The sequence below is a fragment of the Danio rerio genome, chromosome 13 (genome assembly GCF_049306965.1).
Source record: "Danio rerio strain Tuebingen ecotype United States chromosome 13, GRCz12tu, whole genome shotgun sequence".
NCBI lineage: Eukaryota > Metazoa > Chordata > Actinopteri > Cypriniformes > Danionidae > Danio > Danio rerio.
The window spans coordinates 17662515-17687570 of record NC_133188.1 but is presented as its reverse complement, the minus strand read 5'-3'; the positions used below and the strand labels follow the sequence as shown (position 1 = coordinate 17687570).

At 35.5% G+C, this 25056-nt stretch overlaps 2 protein-coding genes across 13 annotated transcripts in view; one reads left to right on the top strand and one right to left on the bottom strand.

Annotated features, from left to right (window-relative positions):
• trmt61a (tRNA methyltransferase 61A) overlaps nt 1–5697 on the bottom strand; it is a 24311-nt gene extending 18614 nt beyond the window's left edge. For 2 of the 4 annotated variants that reach the window (XM_073919496.1, XM_073919494.1), the window contains exons 1-2: nt 5179–5623; nt 2615–2989 (exon numbers count right to left, since the gene is read on the bottom strand). In XM_073919496.1, coding sequence (XP_073775597.1) covers nt 2615–2945 — 331 coding nt within the window. In that variant the 5' untranslated portion in view covers nt 2946–2989; nt 5179–5623. 4 annotated transcript variants of the gene reach the window in all.
• On the top strand, nt 5048–25056 carry ckba (creatine kinase, brain a). 9 transcript variants are annotated; one of them, XM_073919776.1, is made up of 9 exons: nt 5048–5143; nt 9937–10141; nt 10528–10712; nt 10842–10996; nt 12720–12852; nt 18968–19139; nt 22135–22258; nt 24392–24581; nt 24690–25056. In XM_073919776.1, the coding sequence occupies exons 3-9, from the start codon at nt 10607–10609 to the stop codon at nt 24866–24868; spliced, it is 1059 nt and encodes a 352-aa protein (XP_073775877.1). In that variant the 5' UTR covers nt 5048–5143; nt 9937–10141; nt 10528–10606; the 3' UTR covers nt 24869–25056. The 9 variants fall into 9 exon arrangements, with proteins under 9 accessions (XP_073775877.1, XP_073775876.1, XP_017214261.2 ...); XM_073919775.1 differs by having other exon boundaries at nt 9905–10141; XM_073919777.1 differs by lacking the exon at nt 5048–5143 and adding an exon at nt 7618–7725.

The following is a 25056-nucleotide window of genomic DNA, read 5'->3' as shown; positions in this document are numbered from 1 at the left end:
CGTATCAATGTCACAGCCTACCTGAGTATTGTTGCTGCCCCATGACTTTAATGTACTCAAATGACCTCCACAGTCAGCAGACTTCAGTCCTTTGTTTCATATAGTAGCAACAATTCAATCATTGATCAATTACATCATCTGATTCATGTTTCGTGGCATGCTTCAGAACTTAGGCCCAATCCCAATTCTATCCCTTTAGCCCTTCCCCTAACCCCTACCTGTCGTTTTGTGCGTTCCCTTAAAGGGGTAGGGGTGTCGCAATTCTCTTTAGCTTGAAGGTGTAGGGCTAAGGGGAAGGGGTAGTTAGCCCTTCGAATGGAGATTTTTCAGGACTACAATCAAAAAATTTCCCAGAGTACACCAGCCACAATGGCAGCATAGCTCCACCCGGAGTTAAGAAGATCCACAAATTAGTATTTTTTTTTGTCATTATTATAAATTTTTACAACAACCAAGCACAAGTTTTAATATATTCATAACCACGTTTGTGTTTTATCATCATGCTTTAAAAAAAACGCTAAAATAAAAAATGCTAAATTTCAATATCTATAATCCATGGTAATAACTCCTGTATAGCAGTCCCACAACATTCTGACACTCAATGACACTCGCATACTCTGTCAGAAAAGTTTAGTGGCTAAGAATAGCCTTTTTACAGTGTCTGCTGTAATGTTAATGTTGTTTTTTGTGTTTATAGATGAATATGGCCACAGTGTATATGCACAGCATAGTTACAATCTTATTGCCACATTAGATCGTTATGATAATATAATATATGAATTCAGTAATTTCTTGAAGATAAATACAAAAAAATAAAGAAACTGGAATAGCAGCCGCGATCGTCTGATTTCATATGAAGCATGAGATTGCGATGACATATGATGACTTGTGAAGGTGCTGTTGTGCTTTCCCATTTCTTAGGGGTAAAGGTTAAAAAACCCTTCCCCTTCACACTCGGTTTTAAGGGCCCAGGGGGTAGGGGTACGGGTACAAAAACAGAATTGGGATTGGGCCTTAAGGCTGATTTATACTTCTGCGTCAAACACCGGCGTATGCTACGGCGCTGACGCATAGCCCTTCACCGTGGCCGTCGGCGTTGCTGACGTGCACCTCTCAAAAATTGTAACTACATGTCGCAACGACGCATAGCGCAAGCTCTGTGATTGGTCGGTTTGGTAGCGCTAATAAGTATGGGCGGGACCGAGAGCCGCGCAAATGGCGCGAGCTGGACGCGAGCCCAATGGAGTGATTGTTTACAAGTGTGGAGTCCCGTGAAGGAGCTCCTGATGGAAAGTTTTGTTTTGTGTTTACTTCATAGGTAAAGTTGTTGCACATCCGCCGGTTCCTGCCTCAAAATGAGCGAGTTTGAGCCACTTGTACAACCAGGAAGTGTTCAGGAAAAGCAAAACAGAAGCGAAGAAACTCGACATAGAGGAACATTTACACCTCACTGCTAACTAGCGTTTCGGAAGTGTTAATGGAGACCAAAAGAGACAGCGCGCAGAAGTATAAATGCACAGCTGCGCAGGTTGCCTGAGCCGTGAGTTACGCCGGTCACTTGACGCAGAAGTATTAACCAGGCTTTAGTGTGCATCGATGCTCCCTTTTTTTTCATTGCATTGTGAGATTGTTCAGTTCACTTGAAGAATGCTTTGATTAATGTACACCTTAAAATTGCTGACTCACTGATTAGTGGCCTGAGTGACAAGGGAGCTGATTGGCCCGTTTTAAACTAAGTGGTACAGTACAGTACGGTATGCGATAACATAAAATAAATAAACAAATAAATAAATGCAACATATGTGAACACATACAGACCCTTAAAGTCTCCGATATTTTACCAATTACAACAAAACTTTACACAGCATACATTTAGTCCACACAACATATAGCCCAGCAAGGGCAAACCTCTCATCTGTATTTTTAATCTTTACTAGCACATGTAACCACTGTTAGAGAGTAATTCTGTCATTCCGAGTTCATAATAGTTCAAAGGGTGATGATAATAGTTAAACATGGCAGTTTGTTCATCTTTTAGGCTGCTGAAAGAATCCTTTGCTCCTTTGTTTTTTCCGGCTTTTCCTTTATTATTTCACGCGTCAGTCTTGGGTTTGTTCTTTTCTAATAGGATCGGATGTCGGAAGCACTTTAATAATCACATGTACTTTATTATTATCAGTTTAATAAGTTTGTTTTTTCAAATATAGACGCATGGCGAGTGCAAGCGAGCAATCGAAACTGCTCACTCTTTAGACGGCCGGGTAAATAAACTACAGGGCAGATTCTCATAATTTTATGTATATATTATTATGGTGTAATGTCTCAGCTGTGTATTTAAAACATGGCGGTTCCTTTGTTTTAATTCTGGCTTGTTGCACGAATGAGTGACGTATCTCTGTAAACCAATAGCGTTCAGTTGCGAGTCTAGTTCTGTCTTTTGGCACCCTTTTGTTGTGCTAGATACCCTTTGCAAATGGTACCGAACAAGTGGTACGAAACAGTTCACTTTTCCTTTTGACAGGGGAAACGGCCATAAAAGCATACCGAGCCGTACCGTACAACTCAGTGAAAATGGGCCACTAAAGACCAGCAGGAACACAGCACATCATCTTACCTGACTCGCACACAACAGAGCCTGGTTTGAGCTCCAGCATCAGTGTGATATTGGCAATGTCTGTCGTGTAGAGGATCTGCGTTCGGTGGGGAAGGTTGATAGTCCACAGCTCTGGTGTAGGGTGCAACACATAAACCCAACCACCCTTACTACAAGTTACTTTGGATCCAAACCGCTGTCCAATCAGGTCGCTGGAGTGCCTGATGACCCCGTAGCGAGTTTGAGTCTGAGCTCCTGACTGAACTTTTATTGGCATCATGGAATCATGCCCCATGAAGATAATGACAACATCCCCTTCTTGGATAAGCTCAGAGTACTCCACAAAACTCATGAGGTACAGCTTTAGTGACAATTGATGATCCTTAGATGATTAAACTGCATTGAAAGGGGAAAAATTGCATATTTAAGTTAGTGGACAAATCATTTTACTCATATTACAACACAAACAAATTTTAATATGAATATTTAGTTAATTTTAGTAAAAAGTCTGATGCAAGATACACATATACACTATGCTTACAAACAACATACTCAACTTTATAAAGTTATTTTGTCATCATGTTATTAAAGTCGTGACAGCTGAGTGCATTTAGTGTCTAATATTATACAACTGATTTCTTTGGTTAAATAAGTTAACATCTGGGTGTTTTAAAAGTGCACTTATTTTTTTCTATGTTCTGTGAATGAATTAACCCACTACAGTGTATATGCAGGAATCCTAAAGTTAAATTTATTACCTTAACAATTTTTTACAACTTTTACAACATTGATCAGCCGCCTTTTTTGGGGGTGGGCATGATTATGGCCCATTCCATCACCCACTTAGTAGAAGATATATTTGTGAGACACTGTCTTGAGACATCACACCCATCATAAATATTAGATAATTTACCCTTTAACATCATCATTTGGTATTATTGATTGTTCGTTTATTTGTTTTCTTGTTTTTAGACTGTCAACTTGAATTTTGGTTGCCCTTACCTTAAAACTAGCCTTTGAATTATACTAATCATAACCCTTATGCCCACCCTAATAGGATTAACTTGACACTTGAAACACATCCGACCTGACAATAGCTATAAACATTAATAAAAATCAATAAGATTCATGTCACATACACTCTCACACAGACTAAAGTAGTGAATTACTCAACTGAAGTGGTAAATTGTAACATTCACTGTGGACTGAAAAAAATCAAAAGAATTCATGGACTGGTAACGGGTGAACCTACACTGGCCCCACTGGTTTGTTTCAGTTATGATTATTATGCCATCAATTCGATATCTCGGTGCATTGATGACGCTTTCCATGCACAGTTATATTTTTTTCTTCACAGCACAAGAATTCTTGAATTAAAATATATAAATAATTTTATATATTATTTGCAGTACAATTTTGTCCATTAATACAAGCAGTCCGATATATGAACCGTACCGTTAATTTTAACTGCTCTTTTTGATTGTTTTAAACAAAATACAACCACATGCCAGAAGACACCATAAACATTTACAGCAATTAAACTAATGTAAATAGTAATACTGCTTCCTTTGAGCATTGTCGAGCAAGTTCTTATACCCTTATGACTGGTCATTGCGTTCACATGCTCAAAAGAAATTGATGTGTTTAAGCTCATTAAGCAAATTAAACTCAAACTAAAATAAGAATTTTTGTGTTCTAAAAGCATGAATTTAAGGTAATAGGTTGTAAACATGACGAACGCCTAACTCATTTCTTTACATCGGACTTAACAAGGGGTTTATGGTTTGCTGTGAAGAAACTCACAAACATAAAATAAAACTTGTGATCATCTGAATTCACAAATCATAGAGAACAAAATTATCTATAACAGGCATGTCTAGCACCGCAAGATAATCAAATTATTAGAGAAATAAAAATACTTATTCACACCTTTTAATGTTTATACTAGCTAATGCATGTTAATATGTTTAAATTACAATATAACAGACACATCTATGTGATGAGAATTTTAGTATAAAATGCAGCAAACTAAAAAACACTATTCTCATGTTGAAATACACATTGTGCTTCATATATAACAGTATTTCCTTTAATTTTTATACGACTAAATCAATAGGTTGTATATTTAAAAATCCCAAATGCCTTGTTGTTTTAATTGTTCCGTGTGAATAACCCACTTTGGTTGGTAATAACACATACTTAATTGTAATTAGTAAAGCAAGAACATAGATCATGCCTAAAATAAATGTTAAGTATTTCAGTTAGAGAAACTTAAAAATTTACAATATAAGATTTTAGATATTTTACAATTATAAATGTATATAAACAGAAACTATAAGCCAATATTTGTATGCTTGTTTGCATGTGCGCTTGTATGTATACATAATGTTACACGTCATACTAAAAATCAAAACAGTGCATTTTGATTTAAACAGCTCTAAGCCGTTAATTGCCGTTAGTACCCAACTGTCGAGACAGACTGAACATTAGCAGCAGCGCCTGTGAAACCCCACTCCTAAAACCGTACAGACGAGCAAAAATGGGCCATATGTAAGTTAATCTTTAAATCACACTTTTAATCTTACCTGTTGGCATTTCTATTTTCTATGAGTCAGCAAGGTCACTGTCATTGACAGACCAACAACAGAAACACTAACCCAACGTTAACTTAAACCGCGTCTTCAATTAACTTACCACGACTTCAGTTGTTTTCATTAACTTACAAACCTATCTTCAATACTTTATAAAGAGCATTTTTATATAACGGTTACACTAAAAATGAAAACAAGTTTCAAAAAACTTCTTTCACACTTGACAGCTAACGTTAACGTAATTCGAGTTACAATAAAGATATTTTGAAGTAACCTGCGCCTGCTCGTTAACTCACAAAGGAGCACATGACATTTCTGAACGATACATACACCATTGAGCATATTTAAAGACTGAAAAAACTCACCGTTAAGTTACTTTAGTAAGACTGTTTTGTTTGTGAAGGAGCAGAACGACGTAGCACGTGTGTGCAGCTAGTTTGCTGAAAAACCCCCTCGTGTACACACAGAAGCAGCCACAGAGCCGATCTTCACATCATGTTGATTGACTCTATCACAAGTGATCGCTCCACTTGGTATTTACCAATCTACACTCGTAGAAAACGTCAACATCTCGCGACCCGCTCGCGACACAGTCTCAGGAAAATGATGTAAGGGTTTTAAAGGAACAGCGTAAGGTTATGTCGCATAACTGAGAAGAGTTTCTGGTAACGTTACAGTTTATCTTGCCTTAACAAACTGGGAAGCATCCGAATTTTTCTCAGATGTGATTTTGACTTTCCCAAACTCCCAGTGAAGCTTTCAGCATTCCACCAACAAGTCTTGTTTTGGAAACAAGCGCACACACATTTTTACACCCCAAAATACCCCTATATGCAAAAACAAGTATATTCTACATGGGAACAAATCCATTTTTAGTAGGAATGTTTTAATAAAAATATTTGGTCAGTAACAGGCATAATATATGGCAGTGGCAATTTTCTAGTGATAATACTTTCACTTTAAGACACGACTTGTCACCATTGCTTGTCACCCAAAGCAGTTTTTCACTTTTATTAATGCAATACCCTCAGGTATAAAAATGTTAATGAAAGGTTTCCTATCTTATTTGAAAATTATTCCAATACTTCCCTTATTGTATATTGGATTGAAGTTGATAACAAACCTTGCAATAATAAACATTTAAGACGAATTATTATCCAATCTTGAACCCCCCACCCCCATCAAGTATTACAAAATAAATTATTTAATTCATTGGATAAAAATACTGTTAAACATTTCAGAACGACATATCTTAAATTTCCAATTCTCCCCAAGGCAAAAAGTACAATTTAAAATATTAAATTGAATATAGCCTTCTAATGGGTTTTACACTTGAAATGTAATTTTGAAAATGTATCATTTGTGTAAACACTTAATTGAAGACACAGAACACATATTTTGTAGTTGTAGCTCCGTTCAATCGTTTTAGGAAAAAGTGTAAGACTGGTTGATAATAAAGAATGTGGATGCTAAAGGTTTGACTTTCACATTACACGATGTACTATATGGAATTACTAAATATTGTTCTGTTTTGCACGATTTTATAAATATTATCACTGTATTAGACAAATATTTTATTCATAAATGCAGATATTTCAAAATCCCTCCACTACACAATGTCTTTATAAAAGAACTTAAAATTTTTCCGGATAACCTGGCTAAAATGATAAGAAAAAGTTCATTAAAAATATTACATGTATTTGTATCATCTTGCCATAGCCGATAAATGTTTTATATTGATTTCTGTTTTATGTTTTTTTTTCACTTTTAATTTGATTTTACATTGGATGATTTTTGTAATTTACTTTTTTGTAATTTTTTTGTGTTGAGCTTTATGTGTGATACACAATTTGTTAGGATGAATGCTATTTTGTTGTATTTGGATTTTGTATTTCCAATAAGAAACTAAAATAAATAAAATAAAATAAAATAAAATTATGTCGCTAAAAGCTTGTGATAATGAACAAAATGTGTGCTTGCTTGTGATGGTGGTAACTTTAGAAAAGATTCCGCTAAAGTTTTTTTCCATCCCTAAAACCCCAATAACAAGCCTAAGTATGCTTTCATCAAGTAATACGCTGTATAATACTCAGAAATGTTACCCTATTAAGTTTAGATGTGTTGACGCTTCCAATATAAGTTTTATTTAACTTTTAGTATAAAAAGTACTTTAGTAATTAGTACTTTTACCATAATACTTATAGTTAAATATAATTTTAACAGGTTTACCAAAGCAAAATCAAACACAAAAAATTCACTTAACTAAAATATAAACTTTATTCAATCATTAATCAAACATGCATTATATACATGATGTATATAAATATGTTGAGAGCTGTGAAACTTCTTCCTATGGAATGAATGCACTGTAAAAAGCTGCCAATGGGAGTGGCTTTCCTTTACTATAAAACCAGCGCTTCATCAAGATTTAGTGCAGGAGAGCGAACAGACGCCACACACCTCACTCCTACCGGAAAAATAGCACGGAAAATAGCAATCTTTGTCTCACCACAGTCTTCCACCTAGTTCCTGCGCCCCTCGGTAAGTCTTTATAGGGAAGTTTTTATTCCTGCTTAAGCGAGCAGTTTAAATTTACTTTGTAAAAATACAATAATAACGGCTGTGTAGACTTACTGTATAGGCTTGCCGTGGATCTTTGTTTCAAGGCCATTTAACGCATGGATTGAGATGAATTTAGTACACGAGATTAATTTTTGAGAACGATGCTTTGTAATTTTTCGGAACAATTTTCTTCTTGAAGAGAGCTCGTGTCACTCATAAGTGACAGCTCACTCTTTCGCTAAAGTAATCCCGTCCAGTAGACGCCCTGTAATAAGTCATCCATTTAGTAGCATCGATTTGTGCTTTCTACAGCTCAGAATTGTCGAATATAGATTGAGCTTTCGTTACTTTATGCCTCAAACAGATATTGGAATGGAATTTGCAAAGTATAATCTTTCTTCCGATTCAGATTCCTGTCAGCGATTGAGAGTTGTTTAGTACCTTTGAGTAAATATTTGGGTGAAAAATCATATTACATAACGATGTTTGTACATATGAAACAAATCAGTCATTATTCTACAGTGTAGAACCTGCTTACAAATATATTTGTTTCCATAATAATTTTCACATCTTGAAATGCCGCAGTTTTTTATTCACTGAGGAAAATATTATCTTGTTCTCCATTAATATACGAGTATTTGTGAAGTGTGTGTGTGTGTAATTTACTTATTTTTTTAATTTTTACTTATTTTGCATGCTTTTAATGTTGCAGTTTGTTCACAGATGCAGTCACAGATGATGGTTGGTGTTAAAACTCCCAACTTTACATTAAGTAAAATCAGTAATTAAAAAAAGAGTTTAGATATCTATATATCTATATATTCCAGGTAAAAAAAAAGTGCACTAAAATGCACTTTATTTAAGTATACTTAGTACACTTTTCAGAAATGTGCTAAAAGTGCTCTATTTTCGCACACTAATTTTGTACTTAATGTACTAAAAGATAGTATTAAGTATATGTTAAGATAAACTTACTACCATCTAAGTGTACTCAACTGTGCTATTTTGAGACAACCTGACATTGAACTAAATGTGCTTTTAACATACTATATCTGTATTTAAAAAAAAAAAATTAGTTACAACTAGAAATACACTTGAACCCTAATTTTAAACATTTATAAATATATTTAAGAATAGCTTAAAGCATAATAGTAATATATTAAAAGAATATACAAAATGTGAAAGCAGTGTGCTAAAATACACTTTAAGTACAATAATTATACTTTTTTAGTACTGTACTAAAAGTGCTCTATTTTCACACACTAATTTTGTAATTAATGTACTAAAAGATAGTATTAAGTATATGTTAAGATAAACTTAATACCATCTAAGTGTACTCAACTGTGCTATTGAGACACCCTGAAATTGAACTAAAATGTGCTTTTAACATACTATATCTGTATTTTAAAAAATAGTTACAACTAGAAATATGCTTGAACCCTAATTTTAAACATTTATAAATATATTTAAGAATGGCTTAAAGTATAATAGTAATATATTAAAAGAATATACAAAATGTGAAAAAAGTGTGGTAAAGTACAATTTACGTACACTAAGTATATTTTTTAAATAAAGTACTAAAAGTGCTTTATTTTCACACACTAATTTTGTATAATGTACTAAAAGATAGTATTAAGTATATGTTAAGATAAACTTATTACCATCTAAGTGTACTCAAATGTGGTATTTTGAGACACCCTGAAATTGAACTAAAATGTGCTTTTAACATACTATATCTGTATTTTAAAAAAATATATATTTAGTTACAACTAGAAATACACTTGAACCCTACTTTTAAACATTTAAATATATTTATGAATAATTTAAAGTATAATTGTAATATATTAAAAGAATATACAAATTGTAAAAAAAAATGTGCTAAATACTGTATTAAAAGTATTTTGGGAAAATGTACTTCTACAACAAAACATTACAAATAAATTTTTAAAAAATTTAAGTGTATTTTAATTGCATTTAATTATATATATTTTTTTCACCTGGGATGTAATGAATCAAAAATTTTAAATGATTCTAAAAAAAAGTGTTATATTATATAACCATATATAGGAAGAATCAAGTCATTTCTATTTCTATATATTAAATGATTTAATTAGAATGGAAGCTAGTACTAAACCTGTTGGCTTTGCTTCACATTCAGTATGACCCCGATCACATTCCTAACACACTCAGGAAACAACAGCCATGCCTTTTGGGAACAGTCACAACCAGCTGAAGATGAAGTACTCCTCTGAGCAGGAATACCCCGACCTCAGCAAGCACAACAACTATATGGCCAAGATTCTCACTCCAGGACTGTATGAAAAGTTACGCTCCAAACAGACACCCAGCGGGTTTACACTGGATGATGTAATCCAGACCGGGGTAGATAACCCAGGTAAAGACATCGACACAACCCAAAACTCTCCAAAGCCCACCTCTCGTGCACTTTAATAACATAGTTGCGTTGCAACAACATTGACTCTACAGTCAGAAAGAAACATTTGTTTGTTTTTTCCCCACTGAACATTAGACAGTGACCTTGCTGAATCTTTGTTATTGGGCTGTAGTATGGAAATAGCAATTTTAGCTGTCTTCTGTACAAGACCATGTCAACAACTTGACCTAAAAACAGATCATGACCAATGAACATTCTATGCTTTTTTGGTAAAACCAAGTATTTGGTTAGACAAGTAGTGTTAACTGAATCAGGCCATGACAAGTGACTACTTTGTCAGCAGAGTGTGGTATTTTTACACCCCATATGTTGTTGTATTTATTCAGCAATGCTAAGCTAGCCAGGTTGAACAAGCAGCAGTCAGCCGAGGATGAGTACCCAGACCTTGAGCATCACCACAACCACATGGCCAAGGTTCTCACTCTGGATATGTACAAGCGCCTCCGTCAGCGCTGCACACCCAGTGGCTTCACCATAGATAATGTCATTCAGACTGGCGTAGATAATCCTGGTAAAAGAACATGCCCTTATCCTGTCAGGATCAGGTTTCAGATAGTTCAGAATGTAAAAATTTAATGTTAGGTATGAATTTATTTGCTTGGCTCCTAATTTGTGTGCCCTGGCTTGTTTCCCATCTCAGGCCACCCCTTCATTATGACTGTGGGTTGTGTGGCTGGGGATGAGGAGACCTACGAGGTGTTCAAGGAGCTACTGGACCCTGTTATTCAGGACCGACATGGAGGGTACAAGCCAACAGACAAACACAAGACTGATCTAAACCCCAGTAACCTCAAGGTAAGCAGCTGAAGGAGTGGATTACCTGTACATGTACTTCTGACATATTTTTGTCTGAAAATTGGCCCCATGTGACTGCCCCTGTGCAGACGTCTTCATATAAACATTTTATGGGTATTTAATAGTAGATCATTAAAATTGGGTTAATTTCAATTGCTTATTTAAAACAGGGTTCACAAGAGTCCTTAAGTCTTAAAGCATTATATTTTTTTAAATTTAAGGTCATAAAAAGCATTATTTTTGCTCGCGAGAAGTCTTAAAATTTACTCCATAGTGTTTGGTATTTTACAGGATTACACAGGGTTCCTACAGGTCTTGGAAAACCTTGACATCTAGAAGGTTGTTTTCCAGTCTTGGAAATGACCTGCATTGCATTACCAAAAAATATTGAGGTCATGTCCATGTGTTGTGCGATAAGTTGATATATTGATTATTGTGATAGGCCTACCATCAGGCCACCTGGAAATCTCCCGGTGCTCCCTATGGCCAGTCCATCCTTGTACATCTCATGTAGCCTAGTGGACTGTGCATGCACTCAGAGTAACTGTGCTGCAAATGGCCTGGGTTCGAATCCTGACTTGTACAAATACTATGAAATTATGGCTTGATGTATTTTAATAAAGTTACTTTTTTGACCAAAACAAGACATTCACAAAGTGTTCATTTGGATGTCAGATGAATTTTAAAGCAAAACACATTAAAAGGACAGAACATTTAAAAACTAACATCTATAGCTGCATCATTCCAACCCATTATCTCTGCATGCTAGTCAGGAACTCTTACTGCTTCACTAAATCACTTGAAACCTCAACTCTGCAACGTGGGGTTTAATAACTCAATTTGCTTAGCTGTTTCTTTGCTGAAGCTTTTTCAGAGCTATACATAAAATTGACCACTAGGTTTCACCCTTATTGTAGAGTGGGGTTTCGAAACGTTTCGAAGCTTCGACACATTTGCTTCAACTGTTTCAGTGTTTCATGAAGCTTTGCTTTGCCCACCTCTACAGAATATATCCCTAGAAAGCATTTTGTTGTATGCTGTATGTCGTGTTTTCTTACATTTAAATATTTATAACGCTGTTGATTAAAATCTATTTAGGATTTTTAAAATGTGTTTTGAATTGCAGTTTTCCCATATATTGCATATTTACTTGTAACTTATACTTACTTATTTTAGCCTATACAACAGTTCTATTACTAACTGACAATTATTAACTAAAATATTCAGAATTTGTACCGTTTTGTTGTATTTTGCCAGCAAAAACGCTAAATATTCACAATCTGAGATCACAATGCTGAGCTTTGCAGGCTCAGTGACACTCCTTAATACTTGTCACCACCTACTGGCAGTTTTACTTCATATTCATTATTTTAACAGTAATCATTATACTGTCATCTAAACTGATAGCAGAGGCACTATATTTTAAATAAATTATGTATTATAAAATACCCATTATGTGGGTATCATGTCCTTTGCATTCAGGCACAGTCCATTGATTTAATTTAAGTTGAACTTGTTATCCTGTTTATTTAGATGATTCATTTTTGTATAAAAAAATTATAGATTAATTACCAGAATGTCAAAAAGATTGATGTATGAATTTGTGTTGCTATTGCACATCCTAATGTAGAGTATTCATTTAATTTTTTTTTAGGTCTTCATATTGATTGTAAAAATTGATTACAGCAACGCTGTAAAAGACTAAAACATTCTGTACTTGCAGGGGGGTGATGACCTGGATCCCAATTACGTGCTGAGCTCTCGCGTCAGAACTGGCAGGAGTATCCGTGGATTCTGTTTGCCACCGCACTGCAGCCGTGGAGAGAGGAGAGCTGTAGAGAAGCTCTCAGTACAAGGTACATCAGCAAGCATATTACACATCATCTGTGTCTCAATTCAGAGGCTGCATCCTCCGAAGGATGCATTCGAAGGGCACTGCGTCATTGCAAAAAGGCTGTCTCATTTTAAAACAATTTAAAGTCTGCTTCAAATGCAGCCTCAAAATGCATCCTTCGTTTCCCAGGATATGGTGGGTACAACCGGTGGATCCTTTGGGGGCCTCGAACATCCCAAGATACATTGCGCGCTGTTAATGGCATGATGTTTTTAAAAGAAAACTTCAGATTAAATGTATGAATTAGGTTTTTATTGTACTTGAAAAGCTAAACACATGTTAAAAAACAAAAAGAGTACGACATGTCTTATTAAAAAGTCATTTTAATAGACAGTTTACATTTTTATGTGTACATGTATAGATCAAGAGAATTTTATTTCCAGTGTTTGTAAACCTTGCTTTGCCTTCAGATCGCTTGAAATAAGTTTTAAAATCACTTTGAAAAAAAAGTCATTACAAACTTATTTAATGGCAGCTGTTATGGTAGCTAGGCAATGAGATCTGTCCTCTGTAGGCTAGACTGTCTCATTTTTAAACGCTTGGTTTGGCTTGTGTGGACTTCGAAGAACGCACCTTTGAAGTCTGCATCCTTTGATGGATGCAACCTCTGAAATGACACACACCTAGAATGACATCCCAGGTTTTACAATATTAACTATAAGGTTACAGTTTTTTTTTCAATTGCCAACAATCTGTAGTCACTTTGAGTTTCTAAACTCAACACAAGTAGCACAACATAAGTCTGTTATGACTAGGCCAACACTGAATCTGCGCACACAGATTTCAGCAGATTTTAGCCCCTCATTGAGTCTGTTTTTTAACTTATGTAAATGTGTGCAAATGGCGATGTGGTGGCGCAGTGGGTAGTGCTGTCGCCTCATAGCAAGAAGGTTGCTGGTCCTAGGCTGGGTCAGTTAGCAATTCTGTGTGGAGTTTGCATGTTCTCCCTGTGTTTGCATGGGATTCCTCTGGGTGCTCAGGTTTCCCCCACAAGTCCAAAGACGTATAGGTGAATTGGGTATGCTAAAATTGATCATAGTGTATGTGTGTGAATAAGTTTGTGGATGGATGTTTCCCAGTGATGAGTTGCAGCTGGAAGGGCATCCGTTGCATAAAACATATGCTGGCAAAGTTGGTGGTTCATTCCACTGTGCGATTCCAGATTAATAAAGGGACTAAGCCGAAAAGAAAATGAATGAAAGAATTATTAAATTTGTGCAAATTTACATTATTCAGTTTTTAAAGTCATTTCGGTAATATTTTTGACTAATATGAAAACGTTCATGTGATTTATTTACAATATAGTTTGTAAAGTAATAAAATTTTTGTTTTTTAGTTGATATATTATTGTTTTACATGTCAGGTGTGTCTGTGTTTTGCTTTAGATGTTGTCATCATGTGTTTACGTCATGTGATTCCCCATGATATTGTAACCTTTATTTTACCAGGAAAAGCACATTGAAAGTAAAAATCTCTTTTACAAGAGTGTCCTGGCCAAGATTAGACAGTATACAGTTCACATGGGCTTAACAAACAAACAAACAAACAAACAAACAACAAACAAACAAACAAAAACAAATAACAGGTAACATCATTCATCCATCAAAACACACATACAATGACAGTAAAAACTATTTAGAACATCTACAGGCCAATGTTTTAAACGCCAAATCATTTAAAATCTTTTTAAAAGCATTTAGTGAAACCAACTTTTTAAATAGCAACTTTGTTTGGAGTTTATTCCATGCAAAATGTGATGAATATTTAAAATACTTTTTTCCCATTTCAGTACACAACACTGGTATAGACAATAAAAAAAATTCTGATACCAAAGGCTATAGCTTTACAACTTTACAAATGTAAAGTTTGAGATATGAGGGGAGTAAACCCAAAATAGATTTATTAACAAAGATGTAATTGCTTGAGCCTGCGAGTAACATCTGATTGTACAAAACACAATGATCAGTGAGAGATTTAAGATTTGTTATAAACCTCAGTGCACCATGGTAAACAGTGCAAACTCTAAAAAGAAGCATGCATATAAATAACACAACTATAGTCCAATACAGATATAAAAGTTGTAGCAACAAGCTTCAAGTAACACTTTATTTTGATGGACCATTTGAGTATTAGAAGACTGTCTGCTTAATATCTGTTGATATTGCTGATACTGTTGTATCTGTTGATACTTTAACTAACTATAAGAAACTTAGCAAGTACATGCCAATTTATACTAACCCCTATTTTGACGGTCCATGCGCAAAGCAAAAAACGCAGTGCGCAATCGCTTTCAGGGCGTGTCAGAATCGGAAAAATCCACTTTGCGCCATGGCGCATGGTCTAAAAGGGTTGAGTTTATTTTCTTAATGAGTTATAGGTGTGCTTTGAGAATAAACCAATCAGAGTCTCATCTCTCATTCCCTTTAAGTGCCAGTTGTGTCGTGCCATGGCACATTTGCTATTTACATGACATAAAATAAGTGGAAGTGGAAAAACTGAGCATTTCACCAGCAAGAAAACAGTTAAACAGAGCATCTACAGTGCGAGAATGAGAGATAAGTCATCTCATAATCTAGTTTTACTTTCGTTCTCGTGGATGGGGAGACCATGTACGCACAGACATCCATTAGCCTATAAATAATTAATTTTGTTTGTTAAAGGGCACCTATGGTGAAAAATCTACTTTTCAAGCTTTTTGGACATATATAGTGTATAGACAGTCATATTGGGGTGATATAAACACACACAGTCCTTTTTTTTTTCAATTTAACAACATAAAAACGGTGGACCAATTGGAGCTGTTTTCAGACCGACCGCAACTTTACGTAGGAGAGCGGTCCCCCCGCCCACCAATATTGATTGACAGCCTCGCGTCACGATCATATTCTCAGTTTCTTGTTTCACGTCCGCCATTTTCAGCGTGTGACTTTTTAACACATAATAATAAAATAATAATAAAAACATCTGAACTGTGTGTTGAACTGAACCTAAACTGGCACATTCAAAAGAACCATAAAATTAATATTAAATCATAAAAAAGGGTTAAACTATGTGCCCTTTAAGCGTAAAGATTTGTTGCAAAACTATTTCTAAATTCAGTTCTAATTTCCAGCAAACGAATAAATGAACAATAATAACGAAGTGTGGTCAAAAAAATTAGTTATATCCTAATACAAATGCTGTGCATTTGACAGGTGGGCAATTCTTAGCTTGTTTTCATTAAAACAAATCTAAATAAATTATAATGGATATAATAAATAAAACTGCTAATAATGATAACATTATAAAAAAGAAAACTGAATGAACTGAAAAAGCCCCCGAGATGAAGAAGGCATGAAAGCAGTGGTTTTTCATATTAATGTAGGCTACAAAATAATGTTTTGTAATATTTTAATCATTTATATTTATATCCTATATATATCCTTAATATTTTAATTCTTTTTCATATGTAAAGATATTTGCTTATTGTTCTACATCTTGTGTTTATGAAGTAGTGTGTAAGCAAGGGGCACTTTGCGCCGGAAAATAGACCGGCTTTGTTCTGGTCTAAAGAACAGACTATTATAGTTTCTCAAAATAGCAACGCGCCAGCAACGCTCCAAAACACGCCTGCTTTTTTAGACCAGAATGCCACATATGCACATATGAGCGCAAATGCATTACTATTTAAACAGCTTGGTGCAAAATGTCAAAACGACTTTTGCGCCTAGCTGAAACTAGCAAATAACAATTGTGTTGCGCCTTGCGCCACATTGTGGCCCTTTAGGGCCCTTTAACTCGACTACGATTAATTAACTATTTTTTATATATTTTATTTTTTGCCCTCATAGTTGACTTACAAGTATTGTACAATAAATATGATCACATATTACAGGTGAGATATTTCAAAATGAAGGGTGCATTACTCAACTTTAAAATAAATGAAGGAAACAGGAAATAGGTAAAAGAAATGTTTTTTTTTATCTACATATATCCTAATGTAAAATTAAATTCATATGTATTTAAGCTAAGAGTATTGGGAAGGCTGCTTTTGGGTCAAAAAAACAAACATGTTGAAAACTGATCAAGTGGCTTTCCCTGTACACTATTAACAACAATATAGACGTTTTAAACACCTCTTATGTTGTTAACATTTGAAACAAAGTTTTAAGCGCTTAACAAACGAGGTTAAGAAGAAATCTCTGAGAGAGTCATTCATAGTGAGGCACTTTATTCATTCATAAATAAGCCAGTTCAAAAAAATCTGAATGTGCAATTCAGTGACAAAGAGAGAGATTTGGTGCCACCCATTGGACATTTTGATTTCAATGTATTTTAGCCAAAAATAATTTAATATTTTTAAATATATGGAAAAATCAGATCATTCAAATAAATATAAATGTAAGGTTAAATATGACATCTTAGATGTGAATAGATGATCTTTAAAAGAGGCAGCATATCAGTGTTGATAATAGGCTATCCTTAAAATACTATACTACATGCATATACTAAATGCATACACTACAAAATGAATTTACTATAAAATACTTGCTATAAAATACATGCTATGATGTAATATAGAATATTGTAACAACTAGCATCTTATATAATTTGTTGAAGAAGTGTGTGCATGCAAATATGTCGTTTACCACAGTTGTAAAATGCTGGGACAGTTTGAAAATGCACCTAGAAAGAGCTTGAAAAGTGCCTTGATGTGACATTTTGTTAAAAGTGTAAGAGCCCTGTGTCTGCTGAAATAACCCATCAGAGGTTACAGTACAGTTAAGAATCAGCTCTTTATCCCTCAAAAAATGTAAATAAAATTAATTACCCAATGAGATGTTATTGAATTAAATATATTAATTTGGTTTACTGAAGCATCCATATTTATTACACAAACTACTGAAAATAGCTGACCGCCGATAGTCAGTTTGCAGAAGAATTGTGTAAGCCTCACATACACCAGTAAACTCATGCAGCTCTGTGATTGGCCAATTTGCTTAGATTGACATTTCGGTGATCGTCTACTGTACCCTGTTGATGACCCCTAACCTACTTTCTGCTGGTTTTGAATTTCACCATCTGACTTTCTGGTTTTGAATTTTAGAAAATTTAATTTGATGTTCTGAATTTCTTCACCCTAAAAATGTAAAACTGTATTTTTACAAACCCAATACCTGCAGTTTGTAAATTCAGAACACAAAAATTTGAAAATACATCTATAAAAAATTGAGCCTTGAAAAATTCAGTTGTCTTACATTTCAGATGTTCAATATTCAAGTTATAAAATTCTAATTTAAAGTAAGAAGTTCAAATTCAAAACAATTATTAATGGCATATAAAAATTCTGATTTATTAAATTACAATTGTCAATAATTCAAATAAACACATTTCAAATTCTGATGGTTTTGGCATTTTTAAAATTTTAAGAATTTTAAAATACTGTAGCTATTTTCTTACTAGTCATGACAACTGACAACAATTTTTTATAAAAATAAATGGCTACAATAGATAAAAAGTTTTAAAATAAAAATGAGTGTAATGTACTTTGTGTCAATGCTTGGTCTTTCTTAGGTGCTGTTAAATTTACCTACTCAAACCTGTAGCTCTTTTATGAAATGGTAGTAAGTCACATTTTAAAATCAGATAAATCGCTTTTTTTTTCTCCCAAATTGTGCAGCCCTATCTTCATCATCCTTGTAATGTAGATGTTTGACTGAAGCAGCCAATATTCATTTACAATAAAGGGTTGCTTTCTGACCACTGAGAGATTTTAGATGCTGTCTGGGCTTTCACTGCCTTTTCTTACGCTTTTCTTAAAAATTTTTCTGTGTCATTATATTTTGTTACACATAACCTAATTTGTAAACCTAATTAGTTTTGTTTGTAGTTCTTTCCATATATGGATTTTTTTGGTTGTTACCAACATTAAGTCAACAGCCCCTTTAGAAATATGTTTTCTGAGAAAAATATCGACGTGATAATAAATTTATATATATATATATATATATATATATATATATATATATATATATATATATATATATATATATATATATATATATATAATATAGATATTTTATGTCTGTTTGCTGTAGCTTTGGGTGCCCTGGCTGGGGATCTCAAAGGAAAATACTATGCCCTGAAGAACATGACAGAGGCAGAGCAGCAGCAGCTTATCGATGATCACTTCCTGTTCGACAAGCCTGTGTCTCCTCTGCTATTGGCCTCAGGGATGGCTCGTGATTGGCCTGATGCGAGAGGCATCTGGTAAGTGTTCTGGTTCAGCTTAATGCTTTCCCTTTTCCACTTTAAAATAGTTATTGTCATAGAAAAAGCAACCTACTTCCTGTCTGTTCGTTCCAGATCCTACAAATCTTCTGTCTTGGTATATGTTGTTTTTCTGTTATTTATTTTATTTCATGAAATAAGTATTTCTTGATTTCATTTCATAGCACAACCTAACCACTACTGCCTCTCCATAATAAAGTTTTAGCTCCACTTCAAATTACATTTAGACTTTAAGGGCATGCTCACACTAGGCACAGTTGCCTTGAACCATGCCAAAGCACACTTGTCTCTCCTCCCTTCTCCCCTAATGGCCTGCACTTACATTACATTCAGGCCTGGGCATGGTTATGTCATCGATCCCGCGCTGTTCAGTAAGCGCTTTCGCTCAGCATAGTGGAGATTTCTTTAGTTATAACGTTTAAAACGTTTGATATGCAGTGACACAGTCAAATATTTCGCTTAACAGATCAGCCACTTTTGACACTCAAAAACAACCATAAAGTCCTCGTGCTGCAGGAATTAGGAGGTTTGCTGAACGTGCGCAGCTGTCATGCAGTGAGGGGTTTGCGTCTTTAATAATTTACGACAGTTTGCATACACTGTACTGTAGGAATGATTAATAAATCCATATGAAACAGTCCCTTATAAGTTGCGTCTCGCTTTCAGTTTCGGGCTTAGGTGCGTTTTGCACTTACACACAAGTGTACCGTGCCCAAAGCCCAAGTGAACTGTGCTCAGGCATACCTCTTCCAACCAGGTTAAGGCTGGCCAAGTTAATCGTGCCTGAGCCCAATTCAGAGCACTCACACTTCTCAAACGATCCGGGAAACGGGCAAAGTGAACAACGTTGCTTTAGTTATACTGTTTTGCATTATTTTTAGTCGTTTGAGATGCAGAGACACACAGTCAAATATTTTGCAGAACAGATCCACCACTTTTGATCCTCATAAATCATCATAAAAGTCCTCGTGCTGCTTGCGCCTTACAGCAAGAAGGTGGCTGGTTCGAGCCTCGAAGTCCAAAGACATGCGGTATAGGTGAATTGGGTAGACAAAAATTGTCCGTAGTGTATGTGTGTGAATAAGAGTTTATGGGTGTTCCCCAGTGATGTATTGCAGCTGGAAGGGCATCCACTGCTTAAGATTAATAAAAGGACTAAGCCGAGAAGAAAATAAATGAATGAATGTATTGATAGTTACTGATTCAGTACTAAATTAAAGCAGTCAGTCAAGTTTATATTATTTTGTAAATTGATTTCTACTTTAATAAAAATGCTCAATTTATGCTTTGAATTTATGCTTTGAATTTAACTCAAGAATGGTTAAGGCAATTATTGCAAAATCTAACAACAATTAATGTAATCATTTTGAAGAAAAGGGCAAGTTTTACTGTAGCTTTTAGAGCTAGGGCTGAACAGATACAGTAGAAGTAATGGACTGACTACGGACACTGGAAAGCCTAATTTAACCCAATGCATGGAGCTGGTGCAAGTACAAGCATCAAATCTGTGTCTAAAATATAAAATATGTCTAAAGTTTGGTGCGCTTTAATCAACTCTCTGTACTACGCTGCCTGACTGCCTGTCTGTCTGGGCTTCAACTAGGTCTGGTGCACGATGTATTGGGGCGGGTAATTTCACTTATAAATACTAAGCCCCTCACCTCTGTTTGTGTTAAAACCAAACTAAGATCGTTTTTTCACATTGTAGGTTTTTACGTCTTTCATAAAGAATGTTGAGATATTAATTTAATAAGGGAACGTGTCATAACCCACACAGACCTAGGCCCCATTTGCACTGCCAGTTAAATGTGACCCAATTCCAATTTTTTGCTCATACTGTATGTGACACAGATCGGATCTGTTCTAAGACCGTGTAAACACACAAAAAAAAAATGCAGAGTAATGCCCCGAGATTAGTTTTAGGCCTCCTTCATATGTGGAAATAACTCAGATAGAAAGAAATCAAATATGTGACAATGCGACATTCATGTAAACAGGCAGATCGGATTTATTGAGGCATTCTTTTTTGTACGTCACTAAACTTGTGACAATGTGGTACTTCTTCGCTGTTAAAAAATGTAGAAGGTAGAGGGTGTGTGGAGTAGCCGATGCGGTACACAACTCCAACAGAAAACAGAGAGGAGGAAAGTCATCAGTGGTCGACGGCAGAAGTTACCTGCCTTCTTGCCCTGTTGAAAGATGAACCAGTGGAGGACACCATATATAAGCCATAGGTGCAAGCTGCGATGACGGCCCTTTCCCTCGTCTTCCACCTCAAAATCATTTTAAAGTTGGGCAAACTTTCATATTTCGCAGAGCTAAAAGCAAGACAATTTCTTCCATGGTGGCTAGTATGGCGCAGATGCTAGAACCTGCCTTTACACATGCGCAACGACGAAAATTGTATAGCAAGTGTAAACACATGAATTGGAAATTTGTCCCAATTAACAGAACGTGTAAAAGGACAGAAAAAAATCAGATATAGGCAACAACTTGGAATTGGCCATCAAGGCGTTATAGTGTAAACGGGGTGTTAGTAAAGCGCAAAGTCATCTGTCATTTTAATCAATGCATCCGAACCGAAGTTTGCATCACTTTTAAAGACACAAGACGATCAAACATGGCCATCAACAAGCATGTGTTTACATTGGAAAAACTATTTTAAAAATTGCTCATTGGAGAGGAAAAATACACTCTTTGTGAATGGCCCCTAATTACTAATTAGCCTATTACTAATGAGTATGAATGATTCTGACCAACTTCTAACTTAATTATTTAAAAAGACTCCTGCAGATGTCCTGGAAAATAATTTCATAAAAAGAGTGGGAACCCTAATTTGCATAGTTTTTTTTTAACCATACTTTAGCATCATTTCTCACAAGGAAAGCATTTATTTTAATTAAGGATTGCATTTTTGTGCTGGGCTTTTAAGACATTCCTGTATCCCTGATTTTCTGACTCTCCTCATTTCCAGGCACAATGACAGCAAGACATTCCTTGTGTGGGTGAATGAGGAAGACCATCTACGTGTCATCTCCATGCAAAAAGGAGGCAAAATGAAGGAAGTCTTCACCCGTTTCTGCATAGGTCTTACTAAGGTATTACATCACTGCTACTAGTCATACAAGTGATCCTATACACTTGTTCACAACAAGAACAGTCATTTTAATAGCACCTACACTGATTCACAGGGCTATCAATTGATACATTTTAATAGCATGGTTTAAATAGTATGAGTTAACTGAAGAATAATCACACAGTTTATCTGTTTGAAATGTAACTCAAATTAAGAAAAAGGAGGGGGGGGGGGGGGGGGGTGTATGACAAGGTTGTCATGTTACCAAATAACTGCACTTCATGTGCAGCAAGCTTTACTTGGGGTTACTTAAATGGATTAAAGTTCTCCATAGCTACGACTAATTTTCTGTTAATTGCAGCAAGTCTGTGACAGACTTTCATCAATCTGCCTCTCCTTGTATTAATTGTCTTCATTTTAGCTTGATTAGGTCTTAAAATAAGGAAAGAGCTGTGTATTCAGTCTGCTGTGGCAGATGTGATCAAAGCCTGGAGGAAAGCATGTACCTCACTCTACTAAGGGTTAGGGTTCTGTATAATGGCTTTGCTGGGGATCAACTACAGGTTTTCAATTCCTGCTAATGGTAAAAACTGCTCTGTCCAATTAATTTTAAAAATGCATTTATGTTTTTTTATTTTTATTTCATGAATGCCTAAAAATAACATCTATAATAGTCTATTTGATGGCTTGTGTATTATTCAGCTCATTAAATAGAATTACACAAACATGTACAAATGTATAACGAAGGTGTTTGAATCTTTCTTTTAATATTCTGACTATAGCAATTGTCGCAGGTGAGAGATTACAGAAAAATCCTTGAAACCTCCGAAGGGCTATTTTTTCGCAAAGAAGTGGGTGTATGAAGTGCAGGGTGTAAAGGACAAGGTGTCCATGGTGCAGCCAGGGTCCCAGTTCCGTGTGAGGATTGGACACCGCGAACCGTCGTCCATAGCACTCTCTGTCCATTTTTTTCTGCCATCACAGCTTTTATTTCATTCTCATGAACACGCAAATGATCTGTCTACGTAAAGAGCATGTGCAGAAATACGTAATTTAAATTTCTTGACAGTTTGAGTTACCTATCATAATTAAGTTAATTATTTAGTCCCATGCCTTACCCAGAATATAAAAGTACATATAAATGCATTAACTGCTTCTCTGGAGCTCAGCCACAGTGATCTTTGTGTTCTTCTTTACCTCTCTCACCAAGGCTTTTCAACCCCCTGATAGGATGGGTTCTGGTCATACCAAATGTCTTCCATTTAAGGATTATGGAGGCCATTGTGCTCATAGAATCCTTAAGTGCGGTAGAGTTGGCCATTGGCCGTACAGTATCTGTGCCTTGCCACAATTCTGTCCCTGAAATCTTCAGGCTGTTCCTTTGACCTCATGGTTTAATGCATGTTATGTTTAAAACACAGCCATAACTCATTAAGAGAATAAGCACAACCCTGTTAGACCATTTGTTTGGGCACAAACTGTATCCTTAAAATAGCAAAAGTGGATCGGACATACCCTTAATGCTTTTGTGCCTTGCACTTTAGACTTTGCGCCTAGATCTTTGAAATAAAGCCCTGAATTGATTGAGGTTTGTGAGAGGAATGTGTCACAACATGCTTTGTAGAGGGCAGTGTAGCCACAGACCAATCAGACTGATTACCCCAGTCCAATCTGAAAGTGACTACAATAAGGATGTAAAGAGTGTCTTGTTTTTCAGAATATTAAGCACAATTTTGTGAAAAATCCAGCCATCAATAGACATTGACAAGGTTAAAACACTGATCTGACAAAACCCAATGAAGTGTACGTTGCTGTTTGTCTGTGCGATGTGAATGAGTCATTTACACCAAGGACTATATTTTAGTCCACAATCTGTTTATTTTTATTTTAGTATATGCTTTTTTTTGCATTACCTTTTGGAAACCAGACTATGTCCTCAGTGTGCTGTGTTTCTCATACATCTGTCTAGTGAAATCAGCTTGTGTAATTGCTGTGTTTTGGCATTTAGCTTTGAAATTTCTAACTCAAAATAGATGTTGTTTTGACGTAATTGTTTGATAAGATCACAAATCCCAGTGCATAAAGTGTGTTTGTTTAAAGTATATATTAAAGGTTCCTTAAACTGAGACTTTAATATACACATTGCTTATTTCAGATTGAGGAATTGTTCAGAAACAAGGGTCATGCATTTATGTGGAATGAGCATCTTGGTTACGTCCTCACCTGTCCATCCAACCTCGGAACAGGGCTGCGTGCAGGAGTACATGTCAAACTGCCCAATCTCAGCAAATACCGGCAGTTTGAGGAGATCCTCAAGAGACTGAGGCTGCAAAAACGTGGAACAGGTAGGAACTCAACTAACTTTAACTGTAGTAGATACTTTACTACTGTTGTGAACAAAAATCCAGCTTAAAAGCTTTTAGCAATAAGAAAGTGTTGTCTTTTTTCATCAGGTGGTGTGGACACTGCTGCAGTTGGTGGTGTTTTTGACATCTCTAACGCCGACCGTCTGGGCTTCTCTGAGGTGGAGCTGGTGCAGATGGTGGTGGATGGAGTCAAACTGCTCATAGAGATGGAAAAACGACTGGAGAAGGGCCAGTCTGTAGATGACCTCATGCCTGCTCAAAAGTAGAACACTTCAAGCTCACTTCACACATTTTCTCTTTTAACCTGCCCTTTGTTAGTTCTTTGATTGAATGTTGACATATTTTTATTAAGTCTTTATAAAGTCTCTGCTCTGAGATCTTGATATGTTAGGCCAACAGATATAGAGAATAAAATAAAAAGGCAGAGAATAAAATTGAGCCCTTGTTGACCTAA